This window comes from Dipodomys merriami, unplaced genomic scaffold (genome assembly GCF_024711535.1).
Source record: "Dipodomys merriami isolate MVZ:Mamm:240054 unplaced genomic scaffold, mDipMer1.0.p SCAF_857, whole genome shotgun sequence".
NCBI lineage: Eukaryota > Metazoa > Chordata > Mammalia > Rodentia > Heteromyidae > Dipodomys > Dipodomys merriami.
The window spans coordinates 95,544-118,358 of NW_027206465.1; the positions used below are offsets into that span (position 1 = coordinate 95,544).

At 38.2% G+C, this 22,815-nt stretch overlaps 1 protein-coding gene across 1 annotated transcript in view; it reads right to left on the reverse strand.

Moving 5' to 3' along the window:
- LOC138820305 (general transcription factor IIF subunit 2) overlaps positions 1–22,815 on the reverse strand; it is a 133,523-nt gene that overhangs the window by 10,613 nt on the left and 100,095 nt on the right. Inside the window, exon 6 of the mRNA XM_070011980.1 lies at positions 7,834–7,933. Coding sequence (XP_069868081.1) covers positions 7,834–7,933 — 100 coding nt within the window. The remainder of the gene's footprint in view (positions 1–7,833; positions 7,934–22,815) is intronic.

The following is a 22,815-nucleotide window of genomic DNA, read 5'->3' on the forward strand; positions in this document are numbered from 1 at the left end:
TGGCTCAAGTGGTAGAGCCCTAGCCTTGAGCTGAAGAGTTGAGGGACAAGGCCCAGGACCAGAGTTGAAGTCCCAGCAGTGGGACTGACCAAAAAAAAAAAAAAAAAAGGTTGGTTAAATCTTTTTCTACTTTTGGGGAGGCAGTGCTGTCTGGGGTTTGAACTCAAGGCATTGTGCGATGCTTCTGACTCCTCATTAAATCTTTTTATGATAATGTCTAAGGCTCTAGTCAAAACTCCCCTATGTAGTATAAGGTAAGTAGTACCAGTGTATATATAACTATAAAAACAGACTTAAAAATGATTTCATGGTCAGGAAGTTCTTATTTTTCCATGTCTTTTAAGTTATTATAAAGGTGATGTACAGAGGGGTTACAGTTATGTAAGTCAGGTAATGAGTACAGTTCTTTTTGGACAATGTCATTCCTTCTGTCTCTCTCCCAGTTTTTTCCTCCTTTCCCCGCCTACAGGCTGTATGGATCATTTTCCACAGTGTCTGCTGAGTACCATTGCTGTATTTGTTCACACTTTGTCTCTCCATTTCTGTGTATCCCTATTGTCTTCCCAAAGACAGATGAGCAAACAAGACAAAAAAGAAACAAAACAAAGAAAAAAACCTCTTGTTTCCATTTCCTGGAAATCATTTTGATAAATATTACACGATGCATGCATGTCTAAGACACCAGTGGCTCATGTCTGTAATCTCAGCTACTCAGGAGGCTGAGATGTGAGGATCCCAGTCCAAAGTCAGGCCGGGCAGAAAAGTCAATGAGCCTCTTATTGCCAATCAACCACCAAAAAACCTGAAGTAGAACTGTGGCTCAAGTTGTAGAGCACTAGCCTTGAGAAAAGAAGCTCAGGGACACTGTCCAGGTCTTGAGCTCAAAAAGAAAAATGTCAGTACAGAGTGGACCTGTGACTTCCAGCTCAGTCATGAAGTTCTTAACACCCAATTTTACAGTAAGGACAAAACTAAGGTCCTTGGAGTAACTTTTCTAAAAAATAAACAGTAGAGTAATAGTGATTATTTTTCTTAAAGCCATTAAATGAGATGGAGTTCAGACTTTTTTTTAGCCTTACTGGCCTTGAACCCCTATTCCCCCAAGCTGTGCTTCATAAGAGCTAGAAATACAGGCTTGAACAACTGGGCCTAATTAAGAAATAGTCATCTTAATATACTCACACAAAGTGGTATTGCAAGTTAATTAATGATACAAATAAATTAAAAATGGTATGAGCTAGTGCACCTAGGGAAGTTTGTTACTTTACCTTCCCTCTGGGAATTTGTTTCTCATTGATATAGAAAAGACAGTATACATGGGCTGGGAAGGTGGCTCAGTGGTAGAGCGCTTGCCTTGCCCTGGGTTCGATTCCTCAGTACCACGTAAGCAAAAAGATAAAAGCTGGAAGTGGCACTGTGGCTCAAGTGGTAGAGCGCTAGCCTTGAGCTGAAGAGCTGAGGGACAGCGCCCAGGCCCAGAGTTTAGGCCCCACGACCGGACCAAAAAAAAAAAAAAAAAAAGACAGTATATAGAAAAGACACTCAAAACAGCCAGATATCTAACTTGTTAGCAGCCAATTCATAATATAATATTACTAAGAAAGTTACTGGAATAGATAGCTTATATATTTTTTTTTCCTTTTTTTTTTGGTCAGTCACTAGGGGCCTGGGCACTGTCCCCGAGTTCTTTTTTGCTCAAGGTTAGCACTCTACCACTTTGAGTTTTTGAGTGGTTAGTTGGAGATAAGATTTTTCTGCTCGGGCTGGCTTTGGACCACAATCCTCAGATCTCAGCCTCCTGAGTAGCTAGGATTACAGGTGTGAGCCACCAGTGTCTGGCTATTTTGGGATTTAAAAAATATAATTTCATTGTTATTATTAAGGTGTTATAAATAATTTTATTGTTATTACTAAGGTATTATACAGAGGAGTTAACATTTCATAAGTCAGGTAATGAGTACATTTCTTTTTTGGACAAGGTCACCCCTTCCTTCACTTTCCCCATTATTTTGTGAATTTTAATTACAGATCCTCTATCTGCTCTCAATGAACATGTGTAGCCAACTTCATAGAAACAAGTCAACTCAGAAAGTACTTTAAGTTTAGTTTCCAGTCACAAATTTTTACAATTAAAAAAAAAAACCTTTCAATTATAATTCTATCACTTTGACTTTTACAATAGAAAACAAATTAATCAGGATAAAAAAGCAATCAAAAGCTGAGATCTCATTGTGGATGTGGTGTAGAGATGAAACCGTAATCACTGACTAAAATTATAAATGCCACCCACTACTAATTAAAATATTATAATTCAGATGTCTGTAAATTTCTAGACTGTTGTTTGCAGAAATCCTCTGATTGCTCTGTCAAGGCAGTCTTTGCAAAGGCTTTTATTCTAACTTCTGAAGTGATCATGACAGCCTTGACTATCATGGTTTTGCATTTTAAATCCTTGTGAAAGATTACTTCCCTTCTTCTACCAGTTTCTATTTTTGCCTCGCATGTCACCATCTCTTGGGAGGAAATTAATACTTCAGAATTGGTCAGTTCTTGGAGTGCAAATGCAAAAGGACAAGTCTATACCATAATAGGCAAATATTGTGCATGTGTATAACAAAAATTTTTTTTTAACTTTTACCAGGGGCTGGGAAGGTGGCTCAGTGGGAGAGTGCTTGCCGTGCATGCATGAGGTCCTGGGTTTGATTCCTCAGCACCACACAAGCAGAAAAAGCTGCAAGTGGTGCTGTGGTTCAAGTGGTAGAGCACTAGTCTTGAGCTGAAGAGCTCAGGGACAGTACCCAGGCCCAGAGTTTAGACCCCCCACAACTGACCAAAAAAAAAAAGAAAAAAAACCCCCCACAAAACACCAAAAAAACCTTTACCAACCCTATTTCTGAAGGCTCAGACAGTTCACTGCACCCAGAAGGAAAACTGAGTATACATTAAAACAAGTTTTCCAGCTGTGTTCATGCCTGCAATCCTAGCACATCTCAGGAGGCTGAGGTCTGAGAATCCTGGTTCAAAGCCAGCCAGGGCAGGAAAATTGGTAAGACTCTTATCTCCAACTAACCAACAAAAAACTGGAAGTGGAGCTGTGGTTCCAGTGTAGAGCACTAATCTTGAACTAAAGAAAGTGCATAGGCGCCATTCTGGCACAAAACAAAACAAAACAACAAAACCCCCAAAACTAAAACAAGCAAACAAAAGCCCCTAGAGGTTTAACTCAAGATTCTATGTAACATTTCTAATACTTCAATCAGTTTTGATTAAGCTTTTCTAGTTTTTTCCTAATGGGCGTACATTAGTTGTAGAAGGAAGATTTCACTGTGACATTTCCACACATGTACAATAAAGTACCCCAATCGGCCTCAGCCCTCTATCATCTTCTTTCACCTCAATCCCTATTTCTTAAAACAATTTCCACAGCTCTCATTGTTCTATTTTCATACATGCAAATAAGCTACTTCTACCAAAGCTTTTCTAGTTCTTTGTCACATTCTGACCAATAGCTAGAGAAAAAAAACCATTTTTTCAAACTTAGAGGCAGGGAGTAGGAATGATATTAAAGACAGAAGGTATTAATTCCTCTTCTGAGCCACCATTACAGAATTCCATCCTTCCTTCAATGGATGGTACACAAAACTATAATAAGTTTCCATCTCTTGGGATCGGTGGCTACACAATAGAAATACCCAGGAGGCACAATAACCCTTAAGATTACATTAGATAACACATTAGATTACACATTAGATAAACTGAATCAATCTTTGGAAGTATTTTTCTTTCTAAAAAGCTTCTAAGGTGATTACAGTATACAGCTCACGTTGCAAAGACTATCTAGACAACAGGAGACACAATTCCTTATAAGAAAGACAATTAGAGATCACAGCATACCAGAATACTGTGACATTTACACAAGCCCAATCACCAGACTACACAGAAGCACCTTAATTGGATTGAGAAACCAAAGAAGAGATCTCTTAGCTGATTTCTTTTTTTTTCTTGTCTTTTCTTCCTTCCTTCCTTTATTTTTTATTTTTGCAGTACTGAGGTTTGAACTCAGGGATTTTCACTCACTAGGCAGGTGTTCTTGAGCCTAGCTCTGCCTTATGTTGGTTATTTTGGAGATGGAGTCTAGCAAACTAGCATGTCTCTAATTGTAATCCTCAGGATCTCAGCCTCCTGAGTAGCTAGGATTATAGGCATAAGCCATCAGTGCCTTGCCATTATAATTTTGTTTTGTTTTGGTTAACTCCTTTCTCAGGGAAAAAAAACCCTGCTAAATATATCTCTATATCTCTATATCTATGTATCTTTGTAAATTTAAAAATACACACATGTATTAATATTTGTATCTTATAAAAATGAAATAAAAATAAAAAGTTATCTAAAGTTTTTGTTTTTTTTTTTGGGTCTGGTCGTGGGGCCTGAACTCTGGGCCTGGGCGCTGTCCCTCAGCTCTTCAGCTCAAGGCTAGCACTCTACCACTTGAGCCACAGTGCTACTTCCAGCTTTTTTGTTTTTGCTTATGTGGTGCTGAGGAATCGGACCCAGGGCCTGATGCATGCAAGGCAAGCGCTCTACCACTGAGCCACCTTCCCAGACCTAAAGGTAAGTTTTAATGAATAAAAATCACCTAATTGCTTGCTCTCAAATAGTGGCCTGTCTTCACATTTTGGATGCTTATTTTTCAAAAGTATTACAAACTCTGAAAGGTTTGAACCAGCAACAGCGAATATAACTTAAAGACACAATGCCCACAAAAGGGCATGGTGTATTGTTACTTGCAGCAAGCTCTTGGCTCGAGGTGGAGGTACCAATGGTGGTAACAGTCATAGCAAGGGTCCATAGGCTACATTTTTAAATTCTCTTGATAGACTGGCTGATTTTCTGCCCATGGAGAATCAAAGAGGAATGAAGAGGTGTGTGTGTATGTGTGTGTGTGTGTGTGTGTGTGTGTGTGTGTGTGTGTGTGTGTGTGTGTGTGTGTGTGTGTGTGTGTGTGTGTGTGTGTGTGCTCACGCATGTGCGCGTACACACACACACTTGTGGATGTATGTGCCAGTACTGGGGCTTGACCTCAGGGTCGGGTACTATCCCTCTGCTTTTGCTCAAGCCTGGCATTCTACTACTTGACCCACGACTCCTTTTTTGCTAGTTAACTGGAGCTAAGAGTCTCACAATTTTTCTGTCTGAACTAGCTTTGAACCTGGATTCTCATGTCTCAGCCTCCTGAGGAACTAGGATTACAGGTGTGAGCTACTGGCACATGGAAGAAAGGGAGGATTATTTTCTTCTTTTGTTTTGTATTGGTAGGAGTCTCTTCTGATTCAGTAGCTTCCTCTTTTTCTTTGATAAGCAAGTTCCTTCTTCCTTTTCCAACTCTGGCTCTTCAACTTTATGCTCATAAACTATTTGTAACCAATCCCTTAAATTAAATTTCTGTCTGCTTGAAAAATCTAGAGTTGTTTCTAGGACACAAACAACTGACAAGGAATGACAAGCCATATTTAAAATGATACTGATAGTTCTGATTTCTTATCGTTGTTTCTACTTCATGGTGAAGAGATCATCTTAGATACAGTTTAAATGTGTCAATTTTTCTACTTCTTTCTCATATATGTTTGCTTTATTATTAGTTAATAAAAAATACTACAATGGGTGCAAGACTGAACCTAGCATCAAACCAAAAAAGCTGAAAGAAATGAAGGCACCACAAAAAAACCGTCAGTGTTATACAATTTCTAATCTACTAAAGAATGACTAGCAAAGGCACTGCATAAGCATGCAGGGTAAATCCACATGGTGAAAAAAATGTCTAGGGGCAAATGAGAAGCGGTTTCTTTCTGATTCAATGTGGCACCAAGGGCTGGGGGGAGGCTCAGCAGGAGAGAGCTTGTCTAGCACGTGCAAAGCCTTCGAGTCATTCCTCACCACTAAAAAAGAAACGGATACAGTTTTGCAAGCATACGTGCAGTTTTCCATCCCCTCTTTAATTTTTTAGTACATTGTGTTTCCTTACTATTTTTGTTCTGAAACTGCAAAGAACTGCAACAATTAAAATGAAATGCTGGGCTTTATTTTTATATGTAGCTCTATTTCTGCAATTGTTTTTTCCTTTGGTGATACAGGGGTCTCATACCTGCTAGGCATGGTGCTCTGACATTTGAATTACGCTTACAACCTTTCTTTCTTTTATTTTTGGAAGAGGGTCTCATCTGGTCTTTGTCTGGGTCAGCCTGGATTGCAATCCTATTTATGCTTCCCTGTATAGCTGGAATGACAGGTAAATGCTATTATGACCAGCTACTAGTTAAGATGAGGTCTATTACCTTTTTGTCCAGAGGAGCCTCCTGCCAATTTTTGAATAGATTCTAACATTATATTGAGTTCAAAATATTTTTCATTATGACTTGATCATGTAACCTCTTAAGTCATTCCTCTTGAATGATGTTGATTTCTGTCAATATATTAAAAACCAATGTTTTCTTCTGATAAGTAACAAAAGTTCTAGAGTATTTCTGTAATTGATATTACACTATACTATTCAATATGATTTTTTAAGTTATGTGGGTTTCTCCACTCATTCTGATACACTGCCATAGAAAACAATTACTGAATACTTAAATGCAATGTGACAGCTTATGAAATTTCAATCAAGGATTATTGTATGACTCATTACCCTAATGATTCATTTATCCCATGACAATTTTAACAAAGATACAGGCTTAAACTGAAATGTCAATGTTAAAAAGTCTTTAAAGTGGGTGTTACTGCTGTGTGTCTTAAAAAGTTCAAAATACAATGTATTTGTACTTGCTTTAGTAGTAAAGAGGAAACTGTAAAACAATGTAAAACAAATGAGATTTGGAATCCATCTTCTATATATACTAGGTAGAGTGTTAACCACTAAGAATAAGAATTTGGTGAAGGTCAAGCTGTGCTACTTCTTAAGTGCCAGTTTTAATTTAGCACCTAAGTGAGACTGGTCTCACAATTTTCTGCAGCAGTATAGCAAGTGATCTTTGCAGTGGAATAAAAGAAGATTATAGTATAGAAATGTGGACTGACTACTTCAAAGAAAATATACATTATACTCCAACAGCAGCTCTTAAAGAGTACAAGCAGTGAAATGGAAGAGATGGTAGTTCCTTGAAGACTGGTTTTATAGATTTGGTTCAGCAGGGGTTTATCTCTCAGGTACTAAGTAAGCACTTGCAATTGAGAAAGGAAGCTGGGATGGCCAGCCATGAACATGCTTCCTCAGTTTTCTTCCCTCCCACCCAAGGGAGAACTCTACTATTCTCTATAACTCATGCTCACAGAGACAATTACAATGCAAGCATTTCAAAAAGAAGAAAATCAAGATAAATCACTCTAAATCTCACCAGCCTACCATCTTACTGTCCAAATCTAAGGCTCTAAAATATGTAACAAAGCCCTAATCTGGGGCATTTGCTACTTATCCTTTTCTATCTCAAACAACAGAAACATTCTGCTGCCTATACATCGTCAGGCACTTATCTTAGGTTATATCTCATAGTGATTTTGATGCAAAAAGTCAAAATTCCCTCCAGAAGGTTCTACCTTTTTATTTCCTATGGGAACTGAGAAAGTGTTTTATTTCTTTGTAACAACTTATCAGGAGTAGCTTGGTCTCTCTGTGTCTAGCTTTTGCTATGGAGCTAGCATCTTTTCTAGGCTTGGTTGATTGTCACCTTGCACCTAAGGGCAAGGTGTGTTACTGAGGTTCTTACAAAGCCTAAGAGTCCATAACACAGAAAAGCATAAAGGACAGAACACTGAATAAAGAGAGACATGCAGAATACTTACATTGTATTGATGATTAGCAACAGGCTTGTAGTTCGTTGTTACAACTTTGTCTAGTTGTTGTGATAGCCTCACGGGTTTGGAAGATTCTTCTATTTGCAATCTGAAAAACAGAATTCTTATTAATCCACTTGTTTAGTAGATTAAAAAAACCTATAGAATTATTTCTACAATTCTTCTTACTCAATAATTTCTAACGAAAACAGGTAATTTTACAATTTTATACTAGATTTAATATAATAAATATGTGACTAAAATGTAAAAATTAGTCCTGTAGGCTAAACACACAAACTATCTCACTGTACTCTTTGTAAGTTATTTAAAAACTATTTTTAAACTGGGTATCGGTGGCTTATGCTGGTAATCCTAGCTACTCAGGAGGCTGAGATCTGAGGATTGAGTTTTGAAGCCAGAATAGGCAGGAAACTCATGAGACTCTATCTCCAATAAACTACTCAAAAAAGTCGGAAGTGGCAATGTGGCTCAAGTTGTAGAGTACTTGCCTTGAGCAAAAGGCTGGCCCAGGCCCAGAGTTCAAGTCCTAGGACTGGCAAAAAATTAAAAAAATAAAAATAAAAAAAAATTAAAAAACAAGCAAAAAACACCCAAACCAAACACCCCCGCCCCGTTTGTACAAAGGGGTTTGAAATCACTATTTCCATCAATTTATATGTATAACGCATCTTGATTATTGTCACCCCTTCTATCTCATTATATTCTATAAATTGCTTCTAATTCTATCATGTATGGGGTAAACTTTTAACTACTAAAACCAAGAAGCTGTTTAAATTTCTAGAAAAAACCCTACTGATAAAAATAAATTATCTTAAATTATGTAGTCTAAAAATTAATCAAATGATTAATTCAAAGCTTTTAATCACCCAGCAAAAAATAAGATATATATAAAAAGAATGCATCAACATTTAAGGTCTAATGACGAATAGCTACCGTATTAGATGGGCAGATACAGAATGTTCTACTACCACAGAAACTACCCTGAAAAGCAATGGTCTAGAAACATTTCAGGATTCTATATAAATTAAAGTAACTCAAAATACTGTCTTTGGAGAGAGTCATAAAACATACACTCTGTATAGCATGTTAGAAAACATCCTTCTTTATCTTTAAGTAGCAGTCTTAAGATTTGAAATTTTGTCCTAAATTTGGCATGACATAACTCAGAGCCTCACACTTGCTGGACAGGCAAAGCTCTACCACTTGAGCTATGCTTCCAGTCCCAAAGTGCAGCTTTCTAAGGTGTTAAGGGAACAAAAGGAATCACTGCACCTTTAGACTTCTCATCAGCAGGATATGAGAATGCAAAATGTAATATATTTAAGAAAATTGCCTGCCAATCCAGATAACTTATAATTGCAAAAATATTTTTGGAAAAAAAATCTCTTAAGCTTATCATTCACAGTTCCTCACTGAGAGAGGTATTCAAGGATTTATTCAATAAAAAGGAAAATAAACCCCGAAGAACTAATGAGGTGCAATGGGCACAGCAAGGAGATATAGCCATGAGAAAATTACCTACTACATAAAAAACAAAAAAGGCAGTGTTTATTTAAAAAGCAGAACATGAAAGATAGGAAAGAAAAGATCAGAATGAGTACATTTTAAGATATTTCGGAATGGTTTTCTAAACTTCCTGTAATAAGTATCTATTACTTTGATAATCAAAAAAGAAAGTATCCTTTTTAAAAAGAAATAGCATCTTTTTTGGTCATGGGGCTTGAACTCTGGGTCTGGATGCTGTCCCTGAGCTCTTCAGCTCAAAGCCTAGCATTCTGTCACTTGAGCCACAGCGTCACTTCTGGTTTTCTGGTGATTTATTGGAGAGATGAGTCTCAGGGACTTTCTTGTCCCGGCTGGCTTTGAACTGTGGTCTTTGGATCTCAGCCTCCTGAGTAGCTAGGATTACCAGGTGTGAACAGCCACCACCCGCCATCATTTCTTAGATGGTTTTATGAACTAACATTCTAAGTAACTAACAGAAGTTTTGAGGTTTGGATAGGCAGTACTGAGATGGTGGATGGCATGTTTATAGGAAGCCATGATTAACCCAACATGTGCCTTTGAGGATAAGCTGGAGGAGGAATGCTCAGGCATCTAATAACCAGGCATAAAGATAAGGTAGAGGAGGACCCTTTAAACAGAGATATCATATATATATATATATATATGTATATATGTGTATATATATATATATGTATACACACACCACATTTAAAAAAGAATTATTGTAAAGATGCTGTACAGAGGGGTTATAGTTATGTGAGTACGGCAATGAGTACATTACTTGTTGATCATTATTACCCCTTTCCTTGTTGTTCCACTATCCCCTGCCTCCCCCAACAAAGCTGGAAGGTAGCTCAGTGGTAGAGCGCTTGCCTTGCATGTATGAGACCCTGGGTTCCATTCCTTAGCACCACATAAGAAAAAAGAAAAAAAAAGCCAGAAGTAGTGCTGTGGCTCAAGTGGTAGAGGGCTAGCCTTGAGCTGAAGAGCTGAGGGACAGCGCCCAGGGCCAGAGTTCAGGCCCCACAACCGGACCCCCCCCCCCAAATACTGTCTTGTGGGTATCATTGTTGCAATGGGTCATACTGTGTCCTTGTTTCAGAATTTTGTTATTCCCCTTTCCCTCTCCAGATTAGACAAGATGCAGGGTACCAAAATCAAGTACAGAGACAAGAGAGGATAGGTCATAGGAGGAAGAACATACAAAGGAAAAAAAAAATCACATAGTACATTTAAAACAGTAACAACCAACACAGACCTCTTGTGTCCATATCTTGGGATTTATTTCATTTAGTATCATCTTATATGGACATAGGTACATACTTTTGAACTTTTCAGGCAAATCAAAACAACATTGAGATTCCACCTCACCCCAGTTAGAATGGCTCTAATCAAGAAATCTAATAACAACAGATGCTGGAAGGGATGTGGCCAAAAGGGAACCCTACTGCATTGTTGGTGGAGGTATAAATTTGTTTGACCACTTTGGAAAGCAGAATGGAGGTTCCTCAAAAGACTTCACATAGGCCGGGTGCCGGTGGCTCACGCCTGTAATCCTAGCTACTCAGGAGGCTGAGATCTGAGGGTCGCCGTTCAAAGCCAGCCCGGGCAAGAAAGTCCGAGAAACGCTTATCTCCAATAAACCACCAGAAAACCGGAAGTGGCGTTGTAGCTCAAGTGGTAGAGCGCTCGCCTTGAGCTGAATAGCTGAGGAACAGCGCTCAGGCCCAGAGTTCAGGCCCCACAACCGAAAAAAAAAAAAAGAAAAAAGAAAAAAAAAAGACTACACATAGACCTCCCCTATGACCCAGCAATCCTACTTTTGGGCATTGACCCAAATGTAAACAAACAAGGCCATATTGAAGCTACCAGCACAACTAAGTTTATCATAGCATTATTCACCATAGCTAAAATATGGAACCAACCCAGATGCACCTCAGTAGATGATCAAGAAAATGTGGTGTATATACACAATGGAATTCTATGCTTCCATCAGAAAGAATGACATTGCCCCATTTGTTAGGAAACAGAGACTTGGAAAAAATCATATTAAGTGCAGTAAGCCAGTCCTTAAAAGAAATTTAGGTCTCATGGTTTCCCTTATTTGCAATAATTAGTATAGATATAGGATTATCTTATCAGATTACCTAAACGGAGATATCTTTTTTTTTTTTTTTTTTTTGGGTCCGGTCATGGGGCCTGAACTCTGGGCCTGGGCGCTGTCCCTCAGCTCTTCAGCTCAAGGCTAGAGCTCTACCACTTGCGTCACAGCGCCACTTCCGGCTTTTTTCTTTTTGCTTATGTGGTGCTGAGGAATCGAACCCAGGGCCTCAGGCATGCAAGGCAAGCGCTCTACCACTGAGCCAACTTCCCAGCCCTAAACGGAGATATCTTAAAGCTACTAAGAGATAAATCTTTAAAAGAGAGGAAGGATTGAAGACAGCTATCAGGAATGTTGAGCTTGTGTTAGAACTGGGTATTGGTAACTCCAGCCTATATCTGAACACACAACTCTTTGTGTTCTAATTTAGCCCTACGCTCTAAGGCAATAGGTTTGTAAGGTCTGGCCTTCCTCAGCTGTGATCTGCCTTGCTGCCACCATATTATTTTCGCTGTTTCAATTTTCAATCCAATCACTCCATGATCTGATTTTATGAAACATTCAAGTAAGGAGGCATGCGCCAACTCCTTCCTTCCATATTAAGGAACTGTTCCCATTCCTCCCATCTGAAAACTTCTCAGGGTTTCAGTTCATTTAGGTAGCTTCTTTACAAAGGTTAGTTTATTTGTAGTCAGTATATCCTGGTTCAGATTCACGAGGCAGACTTTTAATTCACATTTGACAAGTTTAAAAGCCAATTTTACTATCTAGAATCAGACCACACTTATCCTCAAAGGAAAATACTGTTCTTTTTTTAAAATATAGAGTTCATATTAAAATTTAACCTTCCTATTATATATTTAAAAAGCCAGCTTCAAAGGTTTTGTTTTAATTAAAAGAGTATATCCTATGATTCAAAATTCAAAAGGTTAATCTATGGACTGAAAATACAGCATAATTTTAAAGAAGAAAATCTTGAAATACTTTAATTAACCTTGAATAGTTTAAAATAATTTAGCAGGGCTCTTATATTTAACACTAAATAATTCATTTAGCATTATCTCATAAAGTGTTAGAACAATCTGCAACTCTTTCATACTGAACAATGTACAAGTTAAACACTGCTGACTCAGGGATGGGATGGGGAAACAAAGGAGGAGGCTACAATGCTTGTTAAGAAATGTACTCATTATCTTGCCCATGTAATTGTAACTCCTCTGTACAGTATTTTCACAATAAAAAAACAAAAAACAAAAAAACACTGCCAACTTGAAAATGCTTTCAAAGTAAAAAAAAGTGTACCTAGATTTGTCAAAATAATAAAATTGGGAGATACTGTTTTTACAAAAAGGAACAGCAATCTAAATGAGGAGATTTAAGACTGAACTGGGAGAACACCTCACTGTAATGACTATTTTAACAAACTGTGTTACTTTCAAGCAACGGTAATAGAAAAACAATATTCTATGATTAGTTTTTTATAAATAATTAAAAAATACTTGGTACCTGTACCTACTCCTAACACTACAACCAAATAATTAATTTAAAATATACACCCACATTTTTAGAAGATAAGGACAGACCACATCTTCTTACATTTCTCATGGTTCTAAAGTGATTGAGAGGGGCTGGAGGTGAAGCTAAGTTGGTAGAGAGCCAGCCAATGAACAAAGGGTCAGGTATGTAGTCTGAGTCCTGGTTTCACATCAACATCAACATCAACAACAACAATAGAAAAAAACAAAAAAAAAACCCAGGACAAAACAGAAATTAAAAAATATAAAATGAATGAGGATAAAATTCATAAAATAATTACTGTGGTAGTCAAATTATATTTATTTATCAAAGTATAAGATTCTTAAGTAGTTAAGCGTGAATCTTACATATTCTAATGAAATAAACTCCATTTCTTTTAAAAATCCGTAATTTAAAATTTTAGGTGACTGAGAATTATCTTTTTGGAAATTCAATTTAGTGAAGTTTGAAAGTCATCTCTCAATTATCAGCCTGTTAAACAATAAAAACACTAAAACACTGAACCCAAAATAAAACAGACAAGGCATGGTGGCATATCCCTATAAATTCCAACACTTGGAAGGCCAATGGAAGAATCATGACTCTTAGTCCATACTACATAGGTAGACTCTGTCTCAAAAAGCCAAAAAATCCTGGGGCTGGGAAGGTGGCTCAGTGGTAGAGTGCTTGCCTTGCATGCTCCAAGCCCTGGGTTCGATTCCTCAGCACCACATAAGCAAAAAGAAAAAAGCCGGAAGTGGCACTGTGGCTCAAGTGTTAGAGCGCTAGCCTTGAGCTGAAGAGCTGAGGGACAGCGCCCAGGCCGAGAGTTCAGGCCCCACGACCGGACCCCCCCCCCCCAAAAAAGGCAAAAAGCCAAAAAATCCTAAATCAAACCAAAACAAAAAACAAACTTCAGGGGCTGGGAAGGTGGCTCAGTGGTAGAGCGCATGCCTTGCATGCCAGAGGTCCTGGGTTCGATTCCTCAGCACCACATAAGCAAAAAGAAAAAAGCCAGAAGTGGCATTGTGGCTGAAGTGGTAGAGCGCTAACCTTGAGCTGAAGATCTGAGGGACAGCGCCCAGGCCCAGAGTTCAGGCCCCATGACAGGACCCAAAAAAAACAAACAAAAACAAACTTCAAATGAATCTTTTTAACAGACTAACTCCCACTAAGGAAACTGAATTTTAAAGTGAATTTATACAAAGGGAAATCTAGAAAGGTAAGTAGTAAATAAATATATAGAATGTATGGTTTGTCTTTTTTTGGTTTGGTTTTATTGGCTGTGGGGCTTGAACTCTGGGCCTGGGAGCTATCCCTCAGCTCTTCAGCTCAAGGCAAGCACTCTACCACTTGAGCCATAGCACCACTTCTGGTTTTCTGGTGGTTAATTGTAGATAAGTCTCACAAACTTTCCTACCTGGGCTGGCTTTGAACTGTGATCCTCAGGTCTCAGCCTCCTGAATAGCTAGGTTTACAGGCGTGAGCCACAGGCACTTAGCTTAGGTTGTCTTAAATATTTTTAAATCTTAAAGTTAACAGGAAATAGAATTTCAAAGCAAAGAAAGAATCAAATCTGTGTTTTAAAAATACTCCTCTGAAGAGGCTGTCTTCCTTCCATTCTATTTTTTTTTAACTCCCTTATCGAAGATTAGATGGCAATAGGTCTGTGGGTTCATTTCTGAGTTTTCAATTCTATTCCACTGGTCCTGAGGTCTGTTCTTGTGCCAGTACCAAGCTGTTTTGATTACTATGGCTTTGTAGTAGAGTTTGCAATTTGGTATTGATATTCCTCCAGCACTGTTCTTTCTGTTAAGGATTGTTTTTGCTATTAGGGGTCTTTTATTGTTCCATATGAATTTTTGGATTGCCTCTTCTATTTCCTTGAAGAATGAGGTTGGACTATTGATAGGTATCGCATTGAATTTGTAGATAGCCTTGGGAATTATTGCCATTTTCACAGTGTTGATCCTTCCAACCCACGGGAGGTTTTTCCACTTTCTAAATTCTGTTTTGATTTTCTTTTTCAGGTTCTTAAAGTTTTCATCATAGAAGTTGAGGTTCTTCACCTCTTTAGTTAATTCCTAGATATTTTATTTTTTGTGGGGCTATTACGAATGGAGTTGCTTTCCTGATTTCAGCCACGTTTTTCTCATTGTTGGCAGAAAGAAAATCCATTGATTTTTGAGGGTTATATGCCTCCATCAGAAAGAATGACAACGCCCCATTTGTTAGGAAATGGAAAGACTTTGGAAAAAATTATATTAAGTGAAGTAAGCCAGGCCCAAAGAAACACAGGTCCCATGGTTTCCCTTATTTGCAATAACTAGAGTATGTCTGAGACAAGCAAAAATGGTCAGATAAGTTGATGTTAGGTGCAATGAAGCCCAAGATAAGGTTCAAATGGTTTTTCTTTCTTGCTATTGTTTCTAACATATTTATAAGATATGTTGCTTTGTATGTCCCCTCCCCGTGGTATAACCCCTCTTTTCACTGAATTTGATGTTGTCATAATTTGTGGAGGGGAAGGGAAAAAACAAATTGCTTAAATAGGGATGTACAATGAGATGTACAAGATGTTACATCAAAAAAAATGAACTTTACAACTTTGGTGCAGGGGAGGGGGTGGATGGGAAGGGGAAACAGGAGGAGGCAACAATGTATTCATTACCTTGCCCATGTAATCATAAGCCCTCTGTACAGTATTTTCACAATTAAAAAAAAAGAAAGAAAAATACTCCTCTGGCTAGTATTGGCAGAATATTGTGGGGTGAAAACCAAGCCAGGAGACTTAGGGAGTCAAAAAGAAAGACAATACTCATTTGGATTAGGAGAGTCAAGTTAAATACATTTAGGATATATGCTGAAGACAGTTTCAATAGAAGCTAGTGCCTAACTGAATAAGAGGAAATAAAAGTGGAAGTCAGTGAACAGCCAGTCACTAGTGGCTCACACCTATAATCCTAACTATTCAGAAGGCTGAGATCTGAGGATTGGGGTTTGATGGCAGCCAGGGCAGAAAAGTCTGTGAGACTCATCTCCAATAAACTACTCAGAAAAAGCCAGAAGTGGCACTGTGGCTCACGCAGGACTAGCAAAAAAAAGGAAGGAAGGAAGGAAGGAAGGAAGGAAGGAGAGAGAGAGAGAGAGAGAGAGAGAGAGAGAGAGAGAGAGAGAGAGAGAGAGAGAGAGAGAGAGAGAGAGAGAGAGAGACAGACAGACAGACAGACAGACAGACAGAGAGACAGAGAGAGACAGAGAGAGAGAGAGAGAGAGAGAGAGAGAGAGAGAGAGAGAGAGAGAGAGAGAGAGAGAGAGAGAGAAAGTAAGAAAGTCAGTGGAGAGGACTGAGTTCAGATTCCTGGCTTAAACAACTAGGATGGGAGGGCAATTATATTCCTGTAACTAATGACAGGATTTAATCCATTTTTACTAGAAAATCTGTAAATGAGATCCTACATTTTTAGACCTAGATTAAAAATTACATGGGGTGAAAATTAAGGGAACTAAAATATTAACACCTTTTATTAAGTTTTACATAAAAATATATGTATTTCTTATTCTCACTTATATTAACAATAAACATAACAATAAACAATAAATTCACTTCTCTGAATAAGAAACTAGTTAAGCCCATATCAGTGGCTCATGTTTATAATCCAAGCTACTCAGGAGGCTGAGATCTAAGGATCACGGTTCACAGCCAGCCTGGGCTGGAAAGTCTGTGAGACTCTAATCTCCAATGAATCACCAAAAAAGTCAGAAGTGGAGCTATAGCTCAAGTGGTAGAGCACTAGTCTTAAGCAAAACAACTCAAGGATAGCACCCGGGCGCTAAGGTCAAGCTCAGGACTATCATAAACACATACAAATAACAATGATTAACAATTGTATCACTTATAACTTTGGCCATAGTAGATACCTGAGAAGTATTTACTATGTGTTAGAAAGGGTGATAAGAGCTTTTTTTTTTTTGTCCGGTCGTGGGGCCTGAACTCTGGGCCTGGGCGCTGTCCCTCCGCTCTTCAGCTCAAGGCTAGTGCTCTACCACTTGAGCCACAGTGCCACTTCCGGCTTTTTTCTTTTTGCTTATGTGGTGTTGAGGAATTGAACCCAGGGCCTCAGGCATGCAAGACAAGTGCTCTACCACTGAGCCACCTTCCCAGCCCCGATAAGAGCTTTATGTACACCTTCACCTCACATTTTCCTCATAGTAAGCAAAGATAGAACTTGAACTCAGATCATCATTCTCTAGGATGTCATATAAGGCTACAGAATAGAAAACAAATTCTAATAAACGTCCTATGGAACTTAGTATAAAGCAAGTAATTTCTTCTTGACAATCATCAGCCTACTTCTAACTAAATCTGCATCTACAAATATAATGACATGCACACACAGTAACATTCTTCTTTATAAGTGGTATAACTTGATCTTAGCCAATAGGCTGAGAAGTGATATTCTTTTTTAAAAGTGAAGAAAAGATGACCACTGAGACAGTGTCAATAGTTATTATGCCATAATAGTTTTAATTTTTTTTTTTTTTTTTGGTCCGGTCGTGGTGCCTGAACTCTGGGCCTGGGTGCTGTCCTTCAGCTCTTCAGCTCAAGGCTAGCACTCTACCACTTGAGCCACAGCGCCACTTCTGGGTTTTTTCTTTTTGCTTATGTGGTGCTGAGGAATCGAACCCAGGGCCTCAGGCAGGCAAGGCAAGCGCTCTACCACTGAGCCACCTTCCCAGCCCATATGCCATAATAGTTTATAACCTCCCTTATCAAATTCCTTATTTTCTTCATTGATACATATATCGAGCATTATTAAAAATTATTCAAAAGTTTGATTTAATGTTATAATTCAATTATATATTCAACTTCAAAACACAAAATTCATGTTAAGAAATAAGATAGATCCAGGCACCGATGCTCATGCTTATGATCCTAACTGCTCAGGAGACTGAGAGCTGAGGATTGAGGTTCAAAACCAGCCTGAGCAGGAAAGACCATAAGACTCTTATCTCCAATTAAACACCCCTGCCCTCCCCCCCCCCCCAAAAAAAAGCCAGAGTAGAGGTGTTGCTCAAGTGGTAGAGCCTTGAGCACACAAGCTCAGGGACAGCAATCAGGACTTGAGTTCAAGCTCCAGGACAGGCACATAGGAAGCTCAGCATGATAGTGCACACTTGCAATCCCAACTACTCTGGAAGCAGAGGCAGGAATTTGAGATCAGCTCAGCCAAAATTTGAGACCTTTTTTTAAAACAAAATACAAAACTAAAGGGCCAGGGATGTAGCTCAGTGGTAAAGTACAATGAAGCACTGAGTTCAACTCCTAGCACTGTAAAAAAACCGAAGAACAATAAAAAAATCAGGACAATAATATATACATTCCTCAAAATGTTTTGTTTTGTGCCAGTACTGGGGCTTGAACTTCAGGCCTTGAGCTCTTGCTTGACTTTTTTTTACTCATGACAGGTGCTTGGGCCATTCCCCCATTTGCAACTTTTTGCTGTTTAATTGAATATAAGAGTCTTGAAGGTATGCCTGCTGGAGCTGGCTTCCAACCTTGACCCTCAGATCCGAGCCTCCTGAGTAGCTAGGATTAGGCGTGGGCCTCCAACAATCACATCCTTCAGATATTAAAAAAAAAAACAACAACACTGTTAAGATCTGCCAAAATGGAAAAACACTCAACTATTGACCTATACCATTATATCAGAAGGTCTGGGAAGAGAAACCTATAAATTTTACCTAAAAAAATCCTTCACTTATTCATTGGCAAGTACAGTGTTTCTCACATGTAGGAACTCAATACATAAATATTTGTTGAGCAGATAAATAAATAATACTTTTTATTGGACAATTAGCTCTCAAAGGAAAAGGTAGAATTCCATAGTAACAAAACGACACAGAAATACCTGGTTTTATACATGTAGACTATTTTCATGTCTAAGCAGAAGCCCTTGTCTGGATAATCTGGTTATCAACAAGAGAATTAAACAATTACGAACAACATTGAACTATTAAGGTTTCCACCAGCAACTGACACTGTAAGAATCATTTAAAAATGTAAGTATCACTGAGGTATTCATCTATATTTGTGCGATAACCACATCCAATCACAATGACAGATTTTTACAAAAGAATGTGTATTCTCTTCAGATTCAGATATTCATTTCTGAATGGGAGAGTAGGAAGCAATGAGGGAGGTGAACAGTGACTCTCAAGAGGGAGGAGGCTGACATCTGCAGGATGAGAGCAGCCTGAAGGCTAAGAGAAGCAGGAAAAGCAGACAGGGCACTTGTGAGCAGCCCCTTCCCCAAAGTCACATAATATAAAAGGAAGTTTTGAAGGCATCTTGGGAGCAGGTGAATGGAGGCTAGAAGGGCCAGAGAAAGTAATAAAATAACCAGGATGAAAGCTGAAGGCTGAGCTGATTTTCTGATACAAAAAGATTCTGAGGTAGCCCAGCTTTCTGGCAGTGCACTTATTGGAAGTTTCAGTTTTTGGGAATAGACAAAGAAAGCTCAGAGGGCATGCAATAGTGAGTAACATGTCCATCTGCTAGAATGTACACTGGAGTAGCAATGGGGAAACTTAAGGGCTTTCTAACATTGGTTTGTTGGAAGAGTTATTGGAGGAATTACAAATAGCAAATATTAAATCATGTGGACAAGTGTCTCTTACAGATACTACTATTTCTAATTCTTTTTTTTTTTTTTTTTGGGTCCGGTCATGGGGCCTGAACTCTGGGTCTGGGCACTGTCCCTCAGCTCTTCAGCTCAAGGCTAGTGCTCTACCACTTGAGCAACAGCGCCACTTCTGGCTTTTTTCTTTTTGCTTATGTGGTGCTGAGGAATTGAACCCAGGGCCTCAGGCATGCAAGGCAAGCGCTCTACCACTTAGCCACCTTCCCAGCCCTACTATTTCTAATTCTTATGAAAACAAGGACCCTGGATCATATTACTTATGGCTCAGATAGTGATAACAATGTGGTTCAAAAAAAAGAATAAAGAAGGACAAAAAAAGTTTTAGGTTTGTTGTATCAGAGAGGGTAAATGGGTTATCAAATTGTAAGACATCAATATGTTAACATTTAGATTTGGCATATAAAAGCAGTGTAAGGTATAAGGTGAATTTTTTACTTCATACGAATTGTCTAAAAACGCAAACACTCTACCACATGCTCCTGAATGAGTTAATTTAAAATTAATAAAGTTTAAAAGTCAGTTTTGCAAACACCTCAGCTACATTTCAAGTGCTTAAAAGCCATGTATGGCTGGTGACAACAGAGATTAAGTGATTACATAAATTTCACAGTATTGTGAGATAGTGATACTTAGTTAAATTCACAAACACATTTTAGCGTTCACAAGGCAAACTGTCATTATCATGCTCTATAATGTCTGTGAATTCTATGAGCTTTGACAACACAACAATTTCTTCCACATTGGGTGATATGTATATTTCTTTCATTTTGCTTAATGCAAGCTGTTTCCTCTTTCCTTCTCATTCCTCAAAGCCTCTTTAAAAACAAAAGCTTCTTTAAAAGCAAAAAATACACGAACTATCTATACTAATCAGCAGTGCTTTGATCTAACTGTTTATTTTTTTTTGGTTGGTTGTGGGGCTTGAATTCTGGGCCTGGGCACTGTCCCTCAGCTCTTCAGCTCAAGGTGAGCGCTCTACCACTGGAGCCACAGTGGTTTATTGGAGATAAGAGTCACACAGACTTTCCTAGACTGGGCTGGCTTTTAACTGTGATCCTCAGATCTCAGCTTCCTGAGTAGCTAGGATTACAGGCGTGAGCCACTGGCTCTAACTATTTATATGCCACAACTATCTTTTTTTTTTTTTTTTTAGAGAAAAACTAAGGAAATAATTATGACTAGAGGCAGCAAAGTTGTGATGCCAGGGGGATAGACAACCAGCAGCAAGACCACAACTTCACTGAGGAAGACCAACCCTATTAAGAGGTCCAGTAGTTTTATAATTTGGTATCACAAGGAGCAAAGCAGAAATAAATTGGGTATTCAGATTCATGCTGATAATTTCATATTTAAAAATACTGGGCTGGGAAGGTGGCTCAGTGGTAGAGCGCTTGCCTCACATGCATGAGACCCTGGGTTCAATTCCTCAGCATCACATAAGCAGAAAAAGCCGGAAGGGGCGCTGTGGCTCAAGTGGTAGAGTGCTAGCCTTGAGCTGAAGAACTGAGGGACAGCGCCCAGGCCCAGAGTTCAGGCCCCACAACGGGCAAAAAAAAAAAAAAAAAAAAAAAATCAGACATCAAAGTAAACTTAAAGCATACACAACGGCCAAAATAGTGCTTAAAGCAAAACAATGAACAATCTCATCACATAGCAGGGCCTGAAATCACACCCTGGTTTTCAGGTCCAGTTCCATTCCTAGGTGTGACATTAGTCACACTGTCAACTTCTCTAACCTCTTGGCACCCTCAAAGATAACTGAGGATGATGCCAGAAATATGTGCAACAACCCTTATAAAACATTTCCAGAAAAGGCATTCAGTTTATTGTAGCTGTTATTTCTTCTTATCACTCAAATACACACCTTAAACAGAATGGTACAGGAATTACTTGGATAAGCACATCTTTGAATAATTAACTGTTTGTGCTCATCCTTTATTCTGATGGGGAGGGAATATTCAGCTATTCCAGATTAAAAGTTACTTTATCTCCTTTGATGTTTTCAAAGTTAAAATTTATTTTAAAACACATGTAGGCTATAGGCAAAATATGTAACATTTATGGAATCATAAACTAGAACCAATTGCAACTCAACCTCTACACTAAAACCCCAAAATTTGGTAGCTTACAGTTTGGGGTAAATTATTTAACAAAGTTGCTGGACTTTATTACAATCTCAGCCTCCTGAGTAGCTAAGGTTACAGACTATGTAGATTATAGTGAGCCACTAGCACCTGACTTACAGAGCATTTAAATAGTATATAAACACAGTCATCAAGGACAGGATTATCACAGTACAATTCTTTTTACTCCCACTTTCTATGTACATTGATTTTATTTCAAAGTATGCATCATAAAATTCACATTTAACTTTGTTAATCTGATTAGAATTTGAGATCACTAATGAAACATGAAACATAAAGATAGATGCCTTTTCCTCTCCTAAATTTGTCATAAGTCAAGAAGAAAACTCAAGCCTTTCACTATGTCAAAATGACAAACTATGTGTTTCTTCCAAGATAAAGAGAATGCAAGTGTTTTCTTTTAGTTAAGGATTGAATTATATTCATTAATTTAGAATTGTGTCTTGAGTTCATTCTTGCAAGTTTAATCTTTTTGAAGACTCATTAAAAGTTCACCATACTAAGTGTTGAGAACTGAGAATAATCATCACACAAATGTTTTCTATTTTCACAAATATTTCAGTTCATGTTGCCAGCCCTCTCAGCAGTCAACTGTAAATGTCTTTTTGTAAGCTCTCAGAGAGCTTACTCACTGACAGATAAACAGTGCTGGGATTTTCTATCATCTGATGAAGAACTATGAAATCCTTTATTAAGTTACTTGGCTAACATGAGAATTTCTACGTAGAACTTTAAAATTTCTAAGGAGAATTTTAATAATTTATCTTTCATGCTATTAGTAGCAGTAAGAAGGTATTACAGAAATACTTTAGCCAGTTTTTCCTAAATATATAGTGTTATCTAGCTCATCCAAATCTAGTTCTTCATAGTCTTATCCAGAGGAAATTAAATTTATAAGGAAAAGCATTTCTAAACAAGAGGCGGAGTGAAAATAGTCTTGCTGATTTATGGATGTAGTAGATGATTTTCTATTTACGAATTGCTTCACATTTAAGTACTT